Source organism: Carassius carassius, chromosome 5 (genome assembly GCF_963082965.1).
Source record: "Carassius carassius chromosome 5, fCarCar2.1, whole genome shotgun sequence".
Classification (NCBI taxonomy): domain Eukaryota; kingdom Metazoa; phylum Chordata; class Actinopteri; order Cypriniformes; family Cyprinidae; genus Carassius; species Carassius carassius.
In genome coordinates, this window is record NC_081759.1 from 23139304 (window position 1) to 23157663 (window position 18360).

Sequence of the window (18360 nt, forward strand, 5' to 3'; positions counted from 1 at the left end):
TGTGCTACTTTCCCTATTTCCGGTGAAGGGGACCATGCAAGAGACTTAAGTCGCCCAAACAAGTGCCTGTTTAAAAATGTGACTAATACAATGTTCTCGTTTCAAATTTACGTAATAATGTGGATATGTACGACAATGTGTGTAATTAATAAAAATCTAAATATTACTGTGACACAAAATGTTGTTATTAGGGAGCTCTTGCTATCATTAAACCGCACAGGCTGGCAGTGGCAGCTCAGTACTGAGAGTCTGAGCGTGACCTCTATAGCGGTTGAAAACATAGCGGATCCTCGGCTCGATCAGTGGGGTGTTTGTTTAGGTCTTCATTTTACCTGTCAACACAGTAGCGTTACTCTGAGATAACAGCACCGCGAGACAGGCTTATGTGCTCCGTGCCGCTGGATCTCCGCTCAGGGGTCCTCAGAGAGTCAGAGACAGCACTGCAGCATCAGTATGGTGAGTGAGCACACCTTCTGAATGAACCATTACTGACATGTTTTCATTAATGCATACTAAAGATATATCGAGAGGACGTTTTATTTATTTTTCTCGTTCTGCTGATTGATGTCTACTGTTGTGTTTCTAGATCGGTGTCATTTCTTTACAGATTGAGCCCATTGCATCCTGTGGGTGTAAAAGTATGCGTGGCTTTTAAACAGAAATTAAGAATGATTTAATAATGTAATGCCATTTTAATGGTAATTGTAAGTCCTGGACTCGACGAATATCAAATAATAGTTTTGTTAGCAGCAGGATGTCCTCACCTGGAGCACAGGTGAGCCTTTGACCTCAGAATGCCCTCCACAGGAAGACACCAGAGGGGTCTCCTGCCATCAGAAGAACCATAAAAATTAACATTTGATCATTATTTTCTCTCTCAATTTCAAGTAGTTGCAAACCTGTGTGAAATGTATTTCTGACTGTATAAAGAGATGTTATGCTTCGCTCAGCATTAACTCTCAGTGAATGGAAACGGTGCTATGAAAATGAATGGAAGACTGTCACAAACATTTTGCATAACATTTCGTTTTTATGTTCCACGGTGGAAAGAAAGCCATAAAGGTTTGGCTTAACATAAGGGTGACTAAATGATGACAGATTTGTCATTTTTAGGTGAACTATCCTGATTTAACTCTCATGGGCCTGTCCCAATTCACACACTTAAAGTCTTTGCATTTGACTGCGTCTGCTTACATGACCTATTTCATGATATATTTGGCCCAAGTGGACATGAAAACTGTAATCTGGGGCAGAACTGTTGATTACCCAATTGTTTTTACAGAGCATTATTTATACTTTTTTTTTTCATTACGTTTAGCACTCAGTCCCTGTGAAACAGATGACACAATTTAATTTGGTGATATTAAAAGTGGGAAAGAGTCATTGAAAAAGTTGTACAAAATACACACGTTATTCTCTATGCCACAGGTTTAACTACCAAATTATACCTAAAAAAACCTACACTGAAAGGTTTTCCTTGAAGCCTTGCATTAGAAGTTCCTGATCATGATGACTGATGAGATACACTTCCTGCTGTGTGCACGCACTTCCTACTCTTGGCCCTATGACTATAACTTCTGTAAATGCTTCATTAATGTTTAACTCTCAGCAGAACGTATAGTTTTGGACCACTGGAGTTGCCACATAGTGGGGTTTCTTTAATGTATAATATGGCAATAAGGTCATGTAATTAATATATCATTTAATAATAACACTATTATATCAGTTTTAGATTGATGTCAGTTTCTTTTCACACTAGCATTAACATCTTTGTGCCTGGTTCAGTTATAATCTGCAACATATCACAGCATGCATAGGTAATGGAAGAAAATGAATAGCTAAATCTCAAATTTGGATGTTTTTGAAGAGCTCAAAATCCATACTTTACCAGAGCAACTCTCCTCTTGACCATTATCTCATCTGGTGACTGAGCTTAGACCTGCCGCTTATCTTCAACGGACCCCCTCAGAGCTCATTTGGCCCCTGTGCTGTCCAGGTCACTGCCAGTGAGGCAGATAAGTGTCCCATGCTGCTTCAATTACCTCTCCTGCCCCAACCTCTCATGGTGACTTACACTAAAGGATCAAACTTCCCCAGCACTGATGCGGCCCATTTTTTAAGTCATGCTTTTAAGGAGAATGTCCAGGGTGTGACACATTTCTGATGATTTTTTTTGAGTCGACTAAAGGGAGGTTTCTTGGAAAAATCATTAAGTTTTATCACTCTACCTTCAAGACCCACCCCTAAAAATAACTCCTACTTAAAACAGCTCGTTCTTCATGATGCTGCTGGTTTAGCTCAGTGAAAGAAAATAGTAGAAGGCTAGTCTAAAAACTAGTAAAATAATGTTTTCTAAATAAAATTCAATTAATGTCAATAAAATATAATTTATTCATATTAATGATTTTCTTGAGCTCTTTTATCATGTTACTCTCTCTTTTATAAAATTGCATATTTAAATGTACACTTAATTTCCAGCCTACCAAGAATAACATTCATTGCTTCAATTTAATAGCACTTTTTTTTTTTTTTGGCAGTCTCACATTCATTCTTCTGAGCCGTATAGTTCCCACTTCCCATGGCAATGGGTTGTCTGTCTGTTTCAGGTGAAGTGAGGGAAACGGTGTAGTCTGGCATCAGCTTGTGTTCTCTCGAAGATGCCTGTAACCAGCAGTGAAAAGAAGCATGCTGCTGCTTTCATGTGTTTCAGACCACAGCATTAGAGCTTTTGTGTCATTGTGTGGCTCTGCTTCTTTGCCGGTACTGGCATTTGTCTAAGCGGTGAAAAGCAGGATAAAATAAATGAAATATAACATTTTAGCTTTTATGGCAAGATGTGCTTTAGCACTGCACACCTAGTGAGCTTTTATAGTGAAAGCGATGCTGGGAAACTTGCAGTTTCTCAGTGTTTTACTGTGAATTAAATGGCAGCAGTGCTTAAATATCACAGCTGTTGATCCTGTTATGGGAATAGTTTGGTATTGTTGAAATGAGTACAGAGAATCTATCTGACTAAGGAAGTTAAGACTATTTGTGAAGGTTATTACCAGGGTACGATTTGTGAAAAAAAAACAGAGAGGGGGGGGTGTTTTGAAACATTTTAATTCATAAAAATAAATCATGAGAACATGAACTATATGACGTCGTGCGCTAATTAGCATATTTATGACGTAAGTGTGTCGTATTGTATTGCCTCCATATGCTCACATACTGCAATTTAATTTAGCCATTTAATTTAATTCTCAATAAAACTGTTTTTATTACTATATTTTAATGTTTCTGTTGTCAGACAACGGAATGAATATTACAATGACTGAAACGCGGTCCATTAAGACTACATAACCAGCTCTCAAACATTAATCTGCACTAATGAAATCAAATACACATACGATAAAGTCAGTGGTTGTGCTGTATTTTACAAGCAAGTATAGCCGACATCAGTCACAGTACAACCACTGACTTTATCGTATGTGTATTTGATTTCATTAGTGCAGATTAATGTCTGAGAGCTGGTTATGTAGTCTTAATGGACCGCGTTTCAGTCATTGTAATATTCATTCCGTTGTCTGACAACAGAAACATTAAAATATAGTTATAAAAACAGTTTTATTGAGAGTTAGAAGCAACAGAATATCTTTTTTTTTTTTTTCCCGAAAGTGCTGTTCCTTCGCTGAACATAGCAGATACAGATAGAGAGGCTCGCGCTGGGAAAGAGAGACCTCCCGCTCGTGCGGCAGCACCAGAGAGTCTCAGAGACTAAATAATGATTGCCCAAAAAGTGGCTAGATTTGTAGCTAGTCGCTTTTTATGGAAAAAAGGCGCTAAATCTAGCGACAAAGTCGCCAAGTTAGCAACTCCACTGCCCAGTGGACCGGCTTCAACCGTCTCGCAAGTGTTGATAGGCTATTACTCGTGAGGTGTAACCAATCAGATAGCGCCGTGGGCGGGACATTGAGCAAGTCTGCAGAGTAGTGAATACAGAGAGGCTGCGCGCCCGCCAAAGTAGCGCATTTTAAAATAAAATTGTCAAACCACGGATCCGTGATAAGTTTTGTGATCCGTCTTGCCAATAGTGTAATAGCACTGATCACTTTGAGGGGGGGATAAATTTATCCCCACCGGGGATAAAAATAATTAAGCAGAGGGATACATTGACCAGAAAGGGGGAAATCCCACGCACCCCCCCCCCCCCCGGCAAATCACACCCTGGTTATTACCTTTGAAGAGCTGAATTCAGTGTTGTTTTCTGTGCTAAATTGTCTTAGATACAGTGAGCTTTTATTTAATCGCATTTCCAGAGATACAGTGAAAAATGAAATTGATGTTAAAATTATTATTTTTCACTGTATCTTTGGAAAATGCGGTTAAAAAAAGCTCACTGTATCCAAGACAGTCTAAAAAGCACAGAAAGAACACTGAGTTCAAAAAACTTCGGCTCATGTACCGCCATCATTTGGCACAAATTTAAATTTGAGTGCTTTACACATTTGGCATGCTTGACGTTAATTTAAATTTGTGCCAAATGATGGCGGTACATGAGCCCAAGTTTATTTTTATAGCACATAACCCACATACCGTAAACTTCATTTTTGCTTGAAATAAATTTGCCGTTTACAATAAATGTTGTTTATAATGAATGTCACTATAATTTATGTTTGTTTTATACTTCCGTTGTTCATTTATTTTTCTGTTCTGAATACCGTTGTGAGGGGAAATGTTTTATAGTGTTTCATTTTATTAACTGATATTTTACATTATTTCTGAATGGAATAATAAAATATCACTTATACACCAACTTGTTGCAACTTTGAACTGTGTGACGTAATAAGATGCAGCTTATTTTCTAGAAAATATTTTAGTCATATTACCATGATCGTGCTAATTAAAATGAACACATTTAAATTACATGATTGCCTTGACATGCAAAATGCTTTGTTAGGCTATTCCTGAGGTGCTCTTTTGTGCTAGATTTTTCAAGAACATAGGAATATTATATATCACATATCTTGATAATTATTAGGCTCCAAAGTCAATCATGCAAATTTACGTTAGAACCGAATAGTTCCGAAAATTTTTAGTTTTCTGTCTTTTGACTGAATTGCTGTACAATTTGATTCATGATTCCTGCGTTCCTGAGTGTCACTCCAGCCATGTTGGCATGTAAATTTTTTTTGTGCGAGTTTTGAAATGGCTAGCTAAGCACATAGCAATTTGGACGGATCAGCGATCATTTTTAATGCACGTCACCGTCTCCTCGACATAGGAGCGGGACACTGTGCCTTACACGCGTGGATGCGGAGATTGCCCATTGATGCCAGCAGTCCTCCCACGCTGTAGTTTGATGCTGGGGTGTTTAAGGCAATTACAGAGTTGGTCTGTGATTGACTGGGGAAGGTTATTACCTTTGCTGCACCAAATGGACGTGGACGTTCCACTTTTTTCTCAAATCTATGTCTGCAGGAAAATTTCAAGTATTTCGAGTCGTTTTATGCTCATTTTGCAAGACAGCAAATTTTTTCCTCACATTGTGCTATTTTGGTTTCAAAAATCACATATTCTGGCAATTGAGGTTAGTTGCTGGGTTTTTACCCGTCTGAATGCTGTTCTGTGCTCTTGCTGCTGCGATCTGAAAGTGTTCTAATATTTCACTCTTTCCCTTCAGGGTGTGATCAGTGTGCAGCTGGTGGTTACCATGGTAATGGCCAGCGTGATTCAGAAGATCATACCCCACTATTCTTTTGCACGATGGCTCCTCTGCAGTGGCAGGTAATGAGGAAGAACAGCCCACTGTTCCACTCTGGCATCCCTCTCGATGGTCAGCCCAAAACGCCATCTTAATCTACAAGGCGGCCTTAACAACACAAAGCACAGATCCTGCTCCACTTTGCACACAGCATATCCAGTTTTATTGTTCATATTAAGGGCCCATCAAAAATGCATCATTATGATGTTTCAGTAGTACCAAAGGGTATCATCAAAAAGCTCTACGACCCAAGAGAACCGCTAACGAAAGTACAAGCCACGCTTGTTTCCCCCCTTAATTAGCGCCATATGTGTTTAGAGTAAACAGCTCTTCCAAATGTGCTTAATAATTCATCTGTGCTTGTTTTTGGCTGTAAAAATAGTTTGGGAAAACTCTGGCTCGAGTGCAGGGCTTGAAGTGTTGCCCAGGAGACTTTCATAATTAAGTTTTCATTAGGAAGTAAACATGAGAAAACAACTGAATACAGTACAGCCCTCTCAGGGCTCATGACAGGCCGGTTTCTAAACAAAGTTGAAGGGGTTGTGGTAAATGTTTGCCACCAAAGATCCGCTAATTTTATTACCATCAAACAGCTGTGTAATTTGAAGAAACGGTTTACATGAAAATAAAAATTCTGTGATCATTAACCCCATTCCACATCAGTATGCCTTCAGTGAAACATAAAAGGAGAAATCCAGAAAGCTGCGGTTGTCGGACTCTTCCATGAAGTTACAGTGAATTCAGACGAAAGCTTTCAACCTTTAAAAAAAAAAAGGTCACAAAGGCACCAGGAAAGAATTATGAAAGTGGTCCATGCGATGAAAGTCAATAGGTTGACTCGCATGTTGTTTTAGACCCCATTGACTTTTATTGTATGGATAAAAACATTCTTCAGAATATCTTTTCTATCTGTTCTGAGGAAGAAAGTTAGTCATACAGGTATGAAACTCCAAGACTGAGAGTAAATAATATCAGATAAAAATTTTCAGGTGCATATTTTCTTTTATATTAAGCAGTACTACCGTTTTCAGTGTAGGTAATAAAAAGAAATGTTTCCTAATCAGCACATCAGAATGATTTCTGAAGGATCATGTGGCCCTGAAGACTGGAGTAATGGCTGCTGAAAATATATACTTAAAAAGAAAACAGTAATAATATTTCATAATAAATAAGTTCACTGTATTTTTGATCAAATAAATGCACAGTGGTGAATATAAGAGACTTCTTTTAGAAACATGACCCCGAAGTCTTGAACAGTATTGTATGTATGTATGTATGTATGTATGTATAGGTTTTCAGTGACGGTAATATACTTCTTGTCTTTTCAGTTTGCGTTGGTACCAGCACCCCACAGAAGATGAGCTGAGGACTTTAGCTGGAAAACAGCAGAAAGGAGGCAAGAGCAAGAAGGACAGGTATAACACAGCGGCACTGTTGTTGTGCTTCTAAATTTGTACTGTATTTTTCAGACTACAAGTCGCACCTGAGTATAAGTCGCACCAGTCCAAAAATACGTCATGACGAGGAAAAAAACATATATAAGTCACATTGGACTATAAGTCGCATTTATTTAGAACCAAGAACCAAGAGAAAACATTACCGTCTAGAGCCGCGAGAGGGCACTCTATGCTGCTCAGTGGTAGACTACAGGAGCACCGAGCAGCATACAGCGCCCTCTCCCGGCTGTAGATGGTAAGGTTTTCTCTTGGTTGTTTTCTCTTGGTTCATGTCAAATTAATTTTGATAAATAAGTCAGACCTGACTATAAGTCGCAGGACCAGCCAAACTATGAAAAATAGTTATAGCGACTTATAGTCCGGAAAATACGGTACATAGTTTGTGTATCAAAGAACATGTTGTGGATTTCACAACATGGTCAAAATCAAGCAGCTTTGTTGCCCATATTTTGCAGTGGACTATGCATACAATGCTAATTCCCTGAGTAGGTAGACTAGCCTGTGTCTAGCAGCTTAGTTTTGACTGTCAACTCTATTATATCTACCTCCTGTTCTCAGACAAAAGCCCATTTTTGCTCGGCAAGGAGCTCTTGGGCCATTTGCTCAGGCAGGTATGCTGCAATCCAGAGCAGGGAGACTAGCATGCCCACAGTGCTTTTGTGCTGAACACTGACCTGTGTAAACAACAGAGACCCCGAGGAGAAGTCCAAGAATCTCAGGTTCAGATGAGAAAGCTTGCATACTAGAACCTTTCACGCTAAGGCCTCTGCCCCTGTCCAATATCCACCGTTCCCAGCGGAGCCCGACATTCATTTCTCTATTCTTTGTTATGCAGACAGCATTAGAGTTGAGTGGAAATATGTTTGATTTGAACGTTGTGTGGATTTAGCTCTTTTTTTTTCAATGGCGAGGAGGGCTCCTCTAATCCCCAGTAAAATGTGCAAACTCTGGTGTTTGGTTTCCAATAGAGACCGAGCCCTCAGTTAGGACTGTGAAATATCTGCTGTCCTTTGGGCAAAGTTGCAGATCCCACACGTTGATACCTGCTTCTCAGTTAGCTTCTTTGGCTTTCATTCATCAGTAAATTAAATGGTATCGATTTAGCTTCAGTGTTCATATTTAAAGGCCCTTAAAGTTCAAACGATCAAAAGTGACTGTAAAGGCTTTTAGTTTTTTATTTGGGAATTTCGATTCATCAAATAATCCTGAAAACAACTGTCTGATGGTTTCATGGTCTTGAGCATTACAACTCTTTTCAACGATAGTAATAAATGTTTCTTAATCAGCAAATCAGTATATTAGAATGATAATGTAACACAAACTGGAGCTGAAAATTCAGCTTTGCCATCACAGGAATAAATATGACTGTTATTACTATATAGTTTTAATAAAATAAACACAGCCTTGTTAAGAATTAGAAACTTAAAAAAAAAATAAAATAAAAATCTTATAGTTTGAATAGTAGTGTATAAGTGACAACCATAATGAGGAGCATTTATTATTGTTTGACCACTTTATTGTATTACATTTGATTTGATGATACTCAGTGATGCCAATATATGGTTTATTTTTTTTTTATGTAAAAATACATTTCTGTTTATGGTCAAACTATTGTAAAAGGTTGTAATTCTGAAAACATAGTGTTATCAATTTGTATTGCAACACTTCACGAATGATTTCAATATGATAATTTATATCATATACAGTGATGTTTAAGTGTTCTCACTAAAATAAAAGTTTAAAGGACACTATTTCTGTTTTTCTCCAGATTAGTCGCAGCTGAGTCATTGATAATTCATTGTAGGCTATATTGTAGTTTCATGTATTTGTTCAAGTGAAGAGAAAGTAGTCAACATGACAACTGTACGAAATCATTTTTTGTAGTGTAATTGACTTAAACCGTGACATCCCATGCAACTTATAGCTGAATATTAATAGAATAAATGTAACTAAAGTGTCTTTTAAAATGTAACCTGGGAGCGTCTGAACTTCTCACCCTGAAGATGACATCCCACTTCACATAACAATCTGAATTCACACGGCCAGGAAGAGAATATGAGTCATGTGACGCATTGCATTGTGTGATGAGGTTAAATGCCAGAGAAGCCCCACCATCCTACAACTGAAGCCACTTACAAGAGTGCTGAAACATCATAAATGAATGGACCGAGTAGTCCAGTTGCTTCTGAATAAATTCTGTCTTATCTGGGCAGCAGAAGATGATAACGGCTACTTCTTGAAATGGCATACTGTTATCATTTTGAATGTTTTTATATACAGTACAGACCAAAAGTTTGGAAACATTACTATTTTTAATGTTTTTGAAAGACGTTTCTTCCGCTCTTTAAGCCTGCATTTATTTGATCAAAAATACAGAAAAAAATGTAATATTGTGATATATTATTACAATTTAAAATAATTGTTTTTAAATTATCATTTATTTCTGTGATGCAAAGCTGAATTTTTAGGATCATGATCACATGATCCTTTAGAAATCATTCTAATATGATGATTCATTATCAAAGTTGGAAACAGTTCTGCTGCTTAATATTTTTTCAGAACTTGTGATACTTTTTTAGGATACTTTGATGAATAAAAAGTAAAAAAAAAAAAAAAGAAAAAAAAAAGAAGCTATGTTTTTAAAATATAAATATTTTGTAATAACAATATACACTACTGGTCAGTAATTTGGGGTCAGTAATTGTTTTTTTCTTTCTTTTTAAAAAAATAAATAAAATCAATACTTTTATTCAGCAAGGATGTGTTAAATTGCTAAAAAGTGATAGTAAAGAAAATATATTATTAGAATTTTTTTTTTTAATTTTGAATAAATGCAGTTCTTTTTAACCTTTTATTCATCAAATATATTAGACAGCAGAACTGTTTCCAACACTATCAACCCAACACAAATCAGAATATTAGAATGATTTCTAAATGATCATGTGATAGACTGGATGTTACATGTGACACTGAAGGCTGGAGTAATGATGCTGAAAATTCAGCTTTGCATCACAGGAATAATTTTTTTTTTTTAAAGTATATTCAAATAGAAAACTATTATTTTAAGTTGGAATAATATTTCACAATATTACTGTTTTTTCTGTATTTTTGATCAGATAAATGCAGGCTTGATGAACAGAAGAAATTTCTTTCAAAAACATTAAAAATAGTAATGTTTCCAAACTTTTGGTCTGTATTGTGTGTATATATATATATATATATATAAAATATGCTAATTATTCTTATTTATGTTTGGCCTAGATATGTTTGAGTAATGTGCTTTAAATGATGTGCTTTCTAATAATAAAACTGTTGTATTTGTATATTCTGTTATATTCAAAAGCATTAATAAAAAGCAACTTTAATACAATTTATGCAACACTACTGGCACGTGAATGGAGAAGATAGCACTCTAGCACTCAATTTGAGTTTTGGGCCCAGAATGTCCTTGGTAATTTGGGCATGTGTGTATTTCAGTTTAGGCTAATTTGTGTTTCATTGTTCACGATTACATGGGTTATGTTCACATTGCTTCTCAGGAAGTACAATGGGCACATGGAGAACAAGCCGATGACTATTCCCAAAGACATCGACCTTCAGCTAGAGACTAAATGCATTGCAGAAGTGGACACACTAGGTAACTCACTGGTTGACATTATATGAAACTTAATGAATCCTTGAGCTTCAAGGATCTTCTTACTAAGTGTGGTTCCTAAATCTTCTCTCTCTTTTTTTTTTTGTTTTTTGGTCTAGCTCTGCATTATTTTCCTGAATTCCAGTGGCTGGTGGACTTCACGGTGGCTGCCACTGTGGTGTATCTCATCACCGAGCTGTACTTCTGTGTGGCAGAGCCAAGTGGAGAGATGAACATCAGTGTGGTGTGGAGCCTGCTGGTCTTGGCCTTTGTCATGTATCCCTTTATAACTTGAAATACTCTGAAAAATAACGAAAAAAATAACAACATTTTTCCACCAAGATTGAAATTTAAAATTGATGTATAATGAGTGTAAAAGTGTAAAAGACTTCTTTCAAAAAATTAAAAAATAATTGATAAAAAACTACAGACCTCAAATTTTTAAATGGTAGTGTAAATCTAATTAGACCTATTATTATTTTTAGTTTAAGTCACATTTTAGCCTTCTAAATAAATCTAAAATATAAGTAATATAAATTATTAATAGTAATCTAAAATAATATTTTAATAGTTCTGTTATTTTTAGAATACTTAATATAAAATACTTAAATATGCCTTGTAGTTAACATGAAATCATGATGTCTGCATTTTCTGAAGGAATATTAGTGATATTATTTGTGAAAATATTAACAAGTTAACATTAACATGCAGCTATTAGGTTGATTTGAGGTTAGCCATCATACTGTAACACATAGTTTTTTTTTTATTCTCTAGTCACAGATATGAGCATTTATAATAGAAAAGTTAGCAAACACCATTAGTGAGCTTACAGAGCTGTATGTTATTTTAACAGATCTACAGTAGGATCCTTAAAGTACTTTATTCAGTAACGTGCCCATAGTCCCTAAATGTTAAAACATCCTTTATATCAGACATCCCTTGTGGAGATGCTCAATTTTCACAGTCTCTGTGTAGGGACATTCTAGCCATGAGTGATGAAAGCTGCACCTGTTGCCTTTTACCTGCTACTTTCCCCTTCTAGTGCCTCACCAAATCACACACATTAACCCCAACACAGTCCACAGAGATCAATCTCCCTGCGCTCGCCACTGCCCTTTACCTAGCTCAGCCTGCCACCGAAGATTGGAGGCCCAATTTTCACGGCCCACCGGACTGATTTGCCTGGGAAAAAAAAGAGAGGAAGGAAGGTGCCTGGTAGGGTGATGAAGATGATGACGATGATGATAGGTCTATATGTGTGCAAATGGCTGAATGTGGAAAGGAAGGAGCCATTTTTGCCTGATCTCAGTGGAGAGTGTGTGGTGGGGAAAATGGCCTTGTCAAAGTGATGGTCACTGAAACGTTTCCTCAGATGGCCGCCCGCTTGTCTTGCAGATTTGCACGTCGTAGCCACAAGTTGAATGATGGGCCCTAGACCAGTATAATCAAAACGGGCACACACAGGCATCAGAACACAGAGGCACAGCTAGACATTTTTCTTTCTGCATTTGGCATATTTTTTGATTTTCAAATTTGTTGTTTGTAAATTGTCACCTCACGGAAATTAGATTTGTGACACTAAATAAGAGACATGTTAGCCAGGAATCAATCAATCAGATTAGATTAGAATCCAACCAGCTTCAGTAGTACAGACAGGCTGTATGTGGGATCCATGAGAATAATGCCAGTTAAAGGAAAATTCTGTTGAAATCCAATTTAGGGTCTATATGTTCTAGTGTGTCAAAAAAATGAAGGGAAAAAATTTACTTACAATGGGGCAAGTTATTATAACCTAAAATATTTCCTCAATTACTTATCACAGTTATTTTTGTCGAGCAGTTTGGTATAATGTGCCCTTTGTGAATATGTTCCTTAGCTTCATTTTCTTTCAGGAAGATCCTTTTCTCCCTCACGGCTCACTACTTCAGACTAGAGGAGGGCGGTGAGCGCTCCCTCTGTATCACCTTCGCCGCCTTCTTCTTTGTGAAAGCTATGGCTATTCTTATTGTCACAGAGAACTACCTGGAATTTGGCCTTGAGACAGGTATAGTAGTGTCAAGTTGCTTTTTTTTTTTGCCTATTGCTTTCTCTTGTTTTTACAGTATGTAATAAACCAATACTTTTTATAGTCTGAAATTAACACATTCTGGTAGAAATATTTAAAACCAGCTACATTCATTGGCTGTTTTCCTTTGCATGTTTGTATCGCATCAGTCACAGTCCCAAGCATCAGCCAGTCTCACAAGAAAAACGTGGGAAAAATATTTGTTCCTCATGTTTTTGTTCGGGATGTCGCTTAACCCCAGGAATGTGTGGCCACATGCAGAAAATAAAAGAAAAGCTTTTAGCTGCCTAGTTAAATTTCTGACAAAATTGTCCACTAAAGTAGAAACTTGTTAGGCAGTGCATGACAGTCGCTGTGCTTTTATGTTGTAGACCACTTTCATCTTTTTGATTTGAATCACTTATTGTTAGCGAGGGTCAGGCTGTTATTCTTGCATTATGATTTAAACCATGCATTAGGCGGCAGTATGTTGCAAAAAAATGTTTCTATGTTTCTAAAAAAAAATAATATTTTTCTGTTCTATTTTCTAGCCATAGACCCTGTAACCAGGGTCCAAAATCAAGACTATAACTATGACTATGACTAACAGTTTGTAATATTGACAAAAAAATGATGATTTTGAAATTGATATATGATGAAATTGATTTTGTCAACAACAATAACTAGACAATAATTTGCTGAGTGTGTCTTCTGTGCTGTTACCTTAGCCCTGTCATGGACAGCTGACTCACAAAGCATTTCATATTCTTTCATATTGTGAAAGAATACAATTCATATTGTGCATGAGTGACAAAACTTACCTTTTTCATTATGAGGTGATATTTGACTTAAACTGATTTCCTTGAAGTGATCTTATTGTATTGTATGACGGGGTGTCCAGTCCTGCTCCAGAAGGGCCAGTGTCCTGCAGACGTCCAAAACTAAACTCTAAACTCTGCAGGACACTGTGGCCCTCCAGGAACAGGTATGGAATACCCCTTTTTATAACCTACTGTAATTAAATCTATGCATCATCTTTTATGTCAAACTCTTAACATTTAATCAATAAATTCAGTTAGAATAACCAGACAGTGGGGGATGGCCCTGTATATAATGAATTTCATGTGTGTTGTAACAGCATTGCAATGCACTCTCAATGTGTGTTTTTACATTTACATTTACATTTAGCAGACGCTTTTATCCAAAGCGACTTACAATTGCCACATATGTCAGAGGTCGCACGCCTCTGGAGCAACTAGGGGTTGAGTGTCTTGCTCAGGGACACATTGGTGTCTCACAGTGGATTTGAACCCGGGTCTCTCACGCCAAAGACGTGTGTCTTATCCACTGCGCCAACACCACCACCTTTTTGTTTATTTATTTATTTTATTATAGACTGCATGTATCACACACCTCACAACTATGTCCATTTTATTTGCATGTCCTTATTTTTCTCCTTTTCATAGGCTTTGCAAATTTTTCCGAAAGTGCCGTGCAGTTTCTGGAGAACCAAGGCCTTGAGTCTCAGTAAGTATCATGGCTGGTAGTAGAGGTACAGAGGGAGTGTGTATACAGTATACCATGTCTCGATGGGTTGGGTTAAAGCGTGTATGTGATGGCTTGTGCTTCCCTGCAGTGAACAGGTCTTGCTCTCTTCCTCTGTCTCTACAGGGGACCCATATCCAAGCTGACCTTTAAACTGATCCTGGCTCTGCTCTGTGCTCTCATTGGAGCCTTTCTCACCTTCCCTGGCATGCGATTGGCCCAGATGCATATTGATGCCCTCACAATAATCAACTGCAAAGTCACACAGTAAATGTTTCAGAAAATCAAATTCATTATGTTTCATTTTCATAATTACTATTAGAATGAAACTATTAGTAATCACATTAAAAGCTTTAATTGTGGGTATTTCTTTGACCTTACAGTTTGACAGTGTGTTACTTTTTTATTTTTTATTTAACCAGTTAGCCACTAGCACTATTTCCATGATAATTCATGTGGACCATCAGTGTCTGACTATATCCTCGCTAAGTTAGCAGATTAGTATGGATCTGGTCTACATTTTCAGCCAGCATTGGGCTCTAGGCTAACTGTGTTACAAAAGAGGAGTTAAGCATTACACATCTCACATAGCTCACCATACCTGCTCTCATGACACTATGGGGCTTAGAGTTAGACATCTTTTAGGCCTGGATTACTGCTATGCTGCTTGTATAGCTGAAATTATATATTTAAAGCAGTGGCACTTTATGATAGTTGATGTTTACTGCTCCACTGATATTGATGTTACCTTATCTAATTGGTTGTTTTTATGTGTCCATCCCTCAGGACCTTGCTACATATCAACTTCCTGGCCCCCTTAATCATGGTACTGCTATGGGTGAAGCCCATAACAAAGGATTACATAATAAATCCCACATTTGGGAAAGATAGTGTGCCTTTGTGAGTATTTCATTTTACAGTTCTGTTTTGCATTACTAGTTTATGTTGAATTGTTATTAAACTTGTTTTAAATTTCTTTAAGAGCATCTGCACTTGAGCAAATGCACTTTAAAGTCAACATGGAAACTAAATTAGCGTTGATTATTTACTTAATACTAGTGCTGTCAAGCGATTCATCGCGATATGTGCGTGTACTGTGTATATTTATTATTTATATATAAAGACACACATACAGTATATATTTTGAAAATATTAACGTCTATATTTTTATTCATACTGTATAATTTATATTATATTTAAAAATATTTAATATATAAACAGCATGTTTTTTTCTGAAATACATACATGCATGTGTTTGTATTTATATTTATTTAATACAGTACACACCAATATATTATGTAAACAGAAACTTTTATTTTGGATGCAATTAATCGCTATTAATTGTTTGACAGCACTAGTATTAAGTAAATAATCAGCGCTAATTGTAGATTAATCTTTTGACAGCACTACTTAATACGTGTTCCTGGACTTATTGTGTATATGATTATTTATCGGCACACAATATTCAAGTTAAAATAAATAAATGGCCTTGTTTGACTTTGTGAAGGGTGGAATAATGTTAATAAATAGCGATACACACTTACTGGTTACAAATCCGTACAATCTCAATCATATGTTTTGTATTATCTGCTTACACCCCACTGAGAGTTAGGTTGAGAGATACACTGACTTTTTTCTACAAATGTGTGTTTTAATGTATGTGTTTCCACGTCTTGGCCATAAATTGTCCTCAAAAGTTGTTGCTGTTGATATTTATGGAAGGGGGGTAATCATCGGGCAATCCACTACAAACTCTCATTTGGGTTCCATTTTTGTGTGTGTTACCCGTTCCACCCTATATTTGTTAAACTCATAAATGCAGTTGTAAAATGGGTTGTGATTGCCATTTTATGCTGACTTAAAGTGATTTCTTTTTTTTCTTTTTTTTTAAGTGAGACATTTTTAATTCTCCTCAGGTCACAACTTGGGTTTGGGCTGATGTCACCTGCTCATCTGTTTTCAGGATGTCTGAGAAGACATATGACACATTGCGTCTGTGGGTGATCCTGCTTCTGTGTGTGTTGAGACTCGCCATGATGCGGCATCATCTCCAGGCCTACCTTAACCTGGCCCAGAAGGGCGTCTTGCAGATGAAGAAGGAAGCGGGACGCATTAGTACAGTGGACCTTCAAAAGATGGTGCGTAGACTCTTATCACTATCTTGTTCTTACAGATGTGTCATCACATTAATATGCAAGTTATTGTGAGGCAAAGCCATCTTCTAAGCCTGATATCCCATCTAGCCCAAGTGTCCCATCTTTAAAGGTTGTTCTTGTGATTTCTTGTGATATTTGATCTAATTCTGGTTAATAAATGCACTCAGGGACCCTCTTGTAGCGTCTACTCTTGGGGCCTGCATTACAGTGTCGACATTCCTCAAAGGTGGAAATATGTCGGTATGAAAAAGGACTGCGTGGCTTTGTTGCCCTCAAAGCTCTAAAATGAGGAGGCTATTTGAGTTTAGCGGAGCGCAAGGATCAAAACCCACAGCACTCCACAGCTGGAGCTGAGGAAAAGAGCCTGTTTGATGTTCCAAGCCATAAGTGAGACTCACAAATGGCTGTAGAGTCGCAGGGGTGTCTGGTCTTACATCTGCTCCAGAATCATACGCTTGCAGCTGTACTTAAGCTCCCAGCGATGGTTTCAGCCAGTCTGTTTGATGAGCTGCTCTCCTGCCAAGCTGCTTGTTTTGAACGAAATTTGCCTAAATGTTTTAACTGCAAATTTGTTTTTCCTCACACAGGTCGCCCGAGTCTTTTACTACCTGTGTGTAATAGCTCTTCAGTATGTTGCACCTCTGGTGATGCTGTTGCACACTACTTTGCTGCTAAAGACATTAGGTGAGTGCATTAAGGTTCTTCTCGACACGTTCTCAATTGCCCCGGTAGGGTTTCTCAAATTTTTCAGACTCTTGTTTTAACCCCCAGGTGGATACTCGTGGGTGATTTACCCCGAAGAGAATTTGCCGTGTCTGTCAAATGAGGACTCGAGCCCCGTGGAGGTGGGGCAAGGCGAGATGCAGGCCTCTCAAAGTGTGGCCCATCTGTCAATGGCTCTCGGGGGGCTGAGGACTGTTTTCTCCCCCTTGCTTTTTCGAGGGCTCCTGTCTTTCTTCACTTGGTGGATTGCTGCATGCCTGTTCTCCACCTCTCTCTTCGGCCTCTTCTACCACCAGTATCTGATGGCTGCATAGCATCGTGAAGGGCTTGTCCGACTGAACTGTAAGACACGAGGCCCTGGAACATTCCCCTTTTTCTCCAACCATATCAGCTGGGTTCCTCTGTGGACACGTTATTTTAACCTAGCCAATACATAAACAGCAACGGTAACAATTCAATCATTGTAACATTCAAAAGCATCAACGGACAGAGCATGGCGTCTGAAAGAGACCTCAGAATAATGCTGATTTTAAAGGGGATGGCGTCTTTGAACCACCAGAAGGTTGAAAGCGAGGGATCACTCATTGTCAATGACATTCTGCTTTTTTTTTTTTATTCAGAGTTTAAAATGATGCTAGACGATTTTCATAAGAATGACTGTTTTTAATAGTGTTTTAAAGTTGTTTCACTTCTCCAAAGTAGAAAGTGGCTTCTGCTTTAGGGGAGGTTTTCATTGCTGATCCGTGAAGGAAGAGGAAAAATGATTTAGTTAAGCTTGGAGAGTGTAGTGAGGGGATTGATCAAGGAGAACAGTTTGTGTTAAAGGTATATTTATTTATCCATTTCAGAGGGACTGAAGTCAGCCTTCTCACGTTTGACTGTAGAAGACTGAGAGATAATTTAAGTGTGCGTGCGCGTGTGAGAGTGACGGTTCGTGTGTTAACATCAGTGCCTGCAGGCTCCCAGTGACCCCTGCTGCTGGTGAGTAAATCTAAAAAGGGCATTTTGATCAAGTACAAAAGCTAACTCAAAAAACTCCGCTCTACTGATACCCTTCC

General features: G+C 37.7%; 1 protein-coding gene across 1 annotated transcript; it reads left to right on the plus strand.

The window, feature by feature from the left end:
* Positions 1 to 229: 229 nt before the first annotated feature.
* On the plus strand, positions 230 to 17933 carry tmem161b (transmembrane protein 161B). The gene is made up of 12 exons (XM_059550172.1): positions 230 to 456; positions 5663 to 5766; positions 7072 to 7158; positions 10740 to 10837; positions 10954 to 11110; positions 12727 to 12878; positions 14345 to 14405; positions 14550 to 14690; positions 15210 to 15323; positions 16387 to 16561; positions 17167 to 17263; positions 17351 to 17933. The coding sequence occupies exons 1-12, from the start codon at positions 454 to 456 to the stop codon at positions 17614 to 17616; spliced, it is 1455 nt and encodes a 484-aa protein (XP_059406155.1). The 5' UTR covers positions 230 to 453; the 3' UTR covers positions 17617 to 17933.
* Positions 17934 to 18360: the final 427 nt, after the last annotated feature.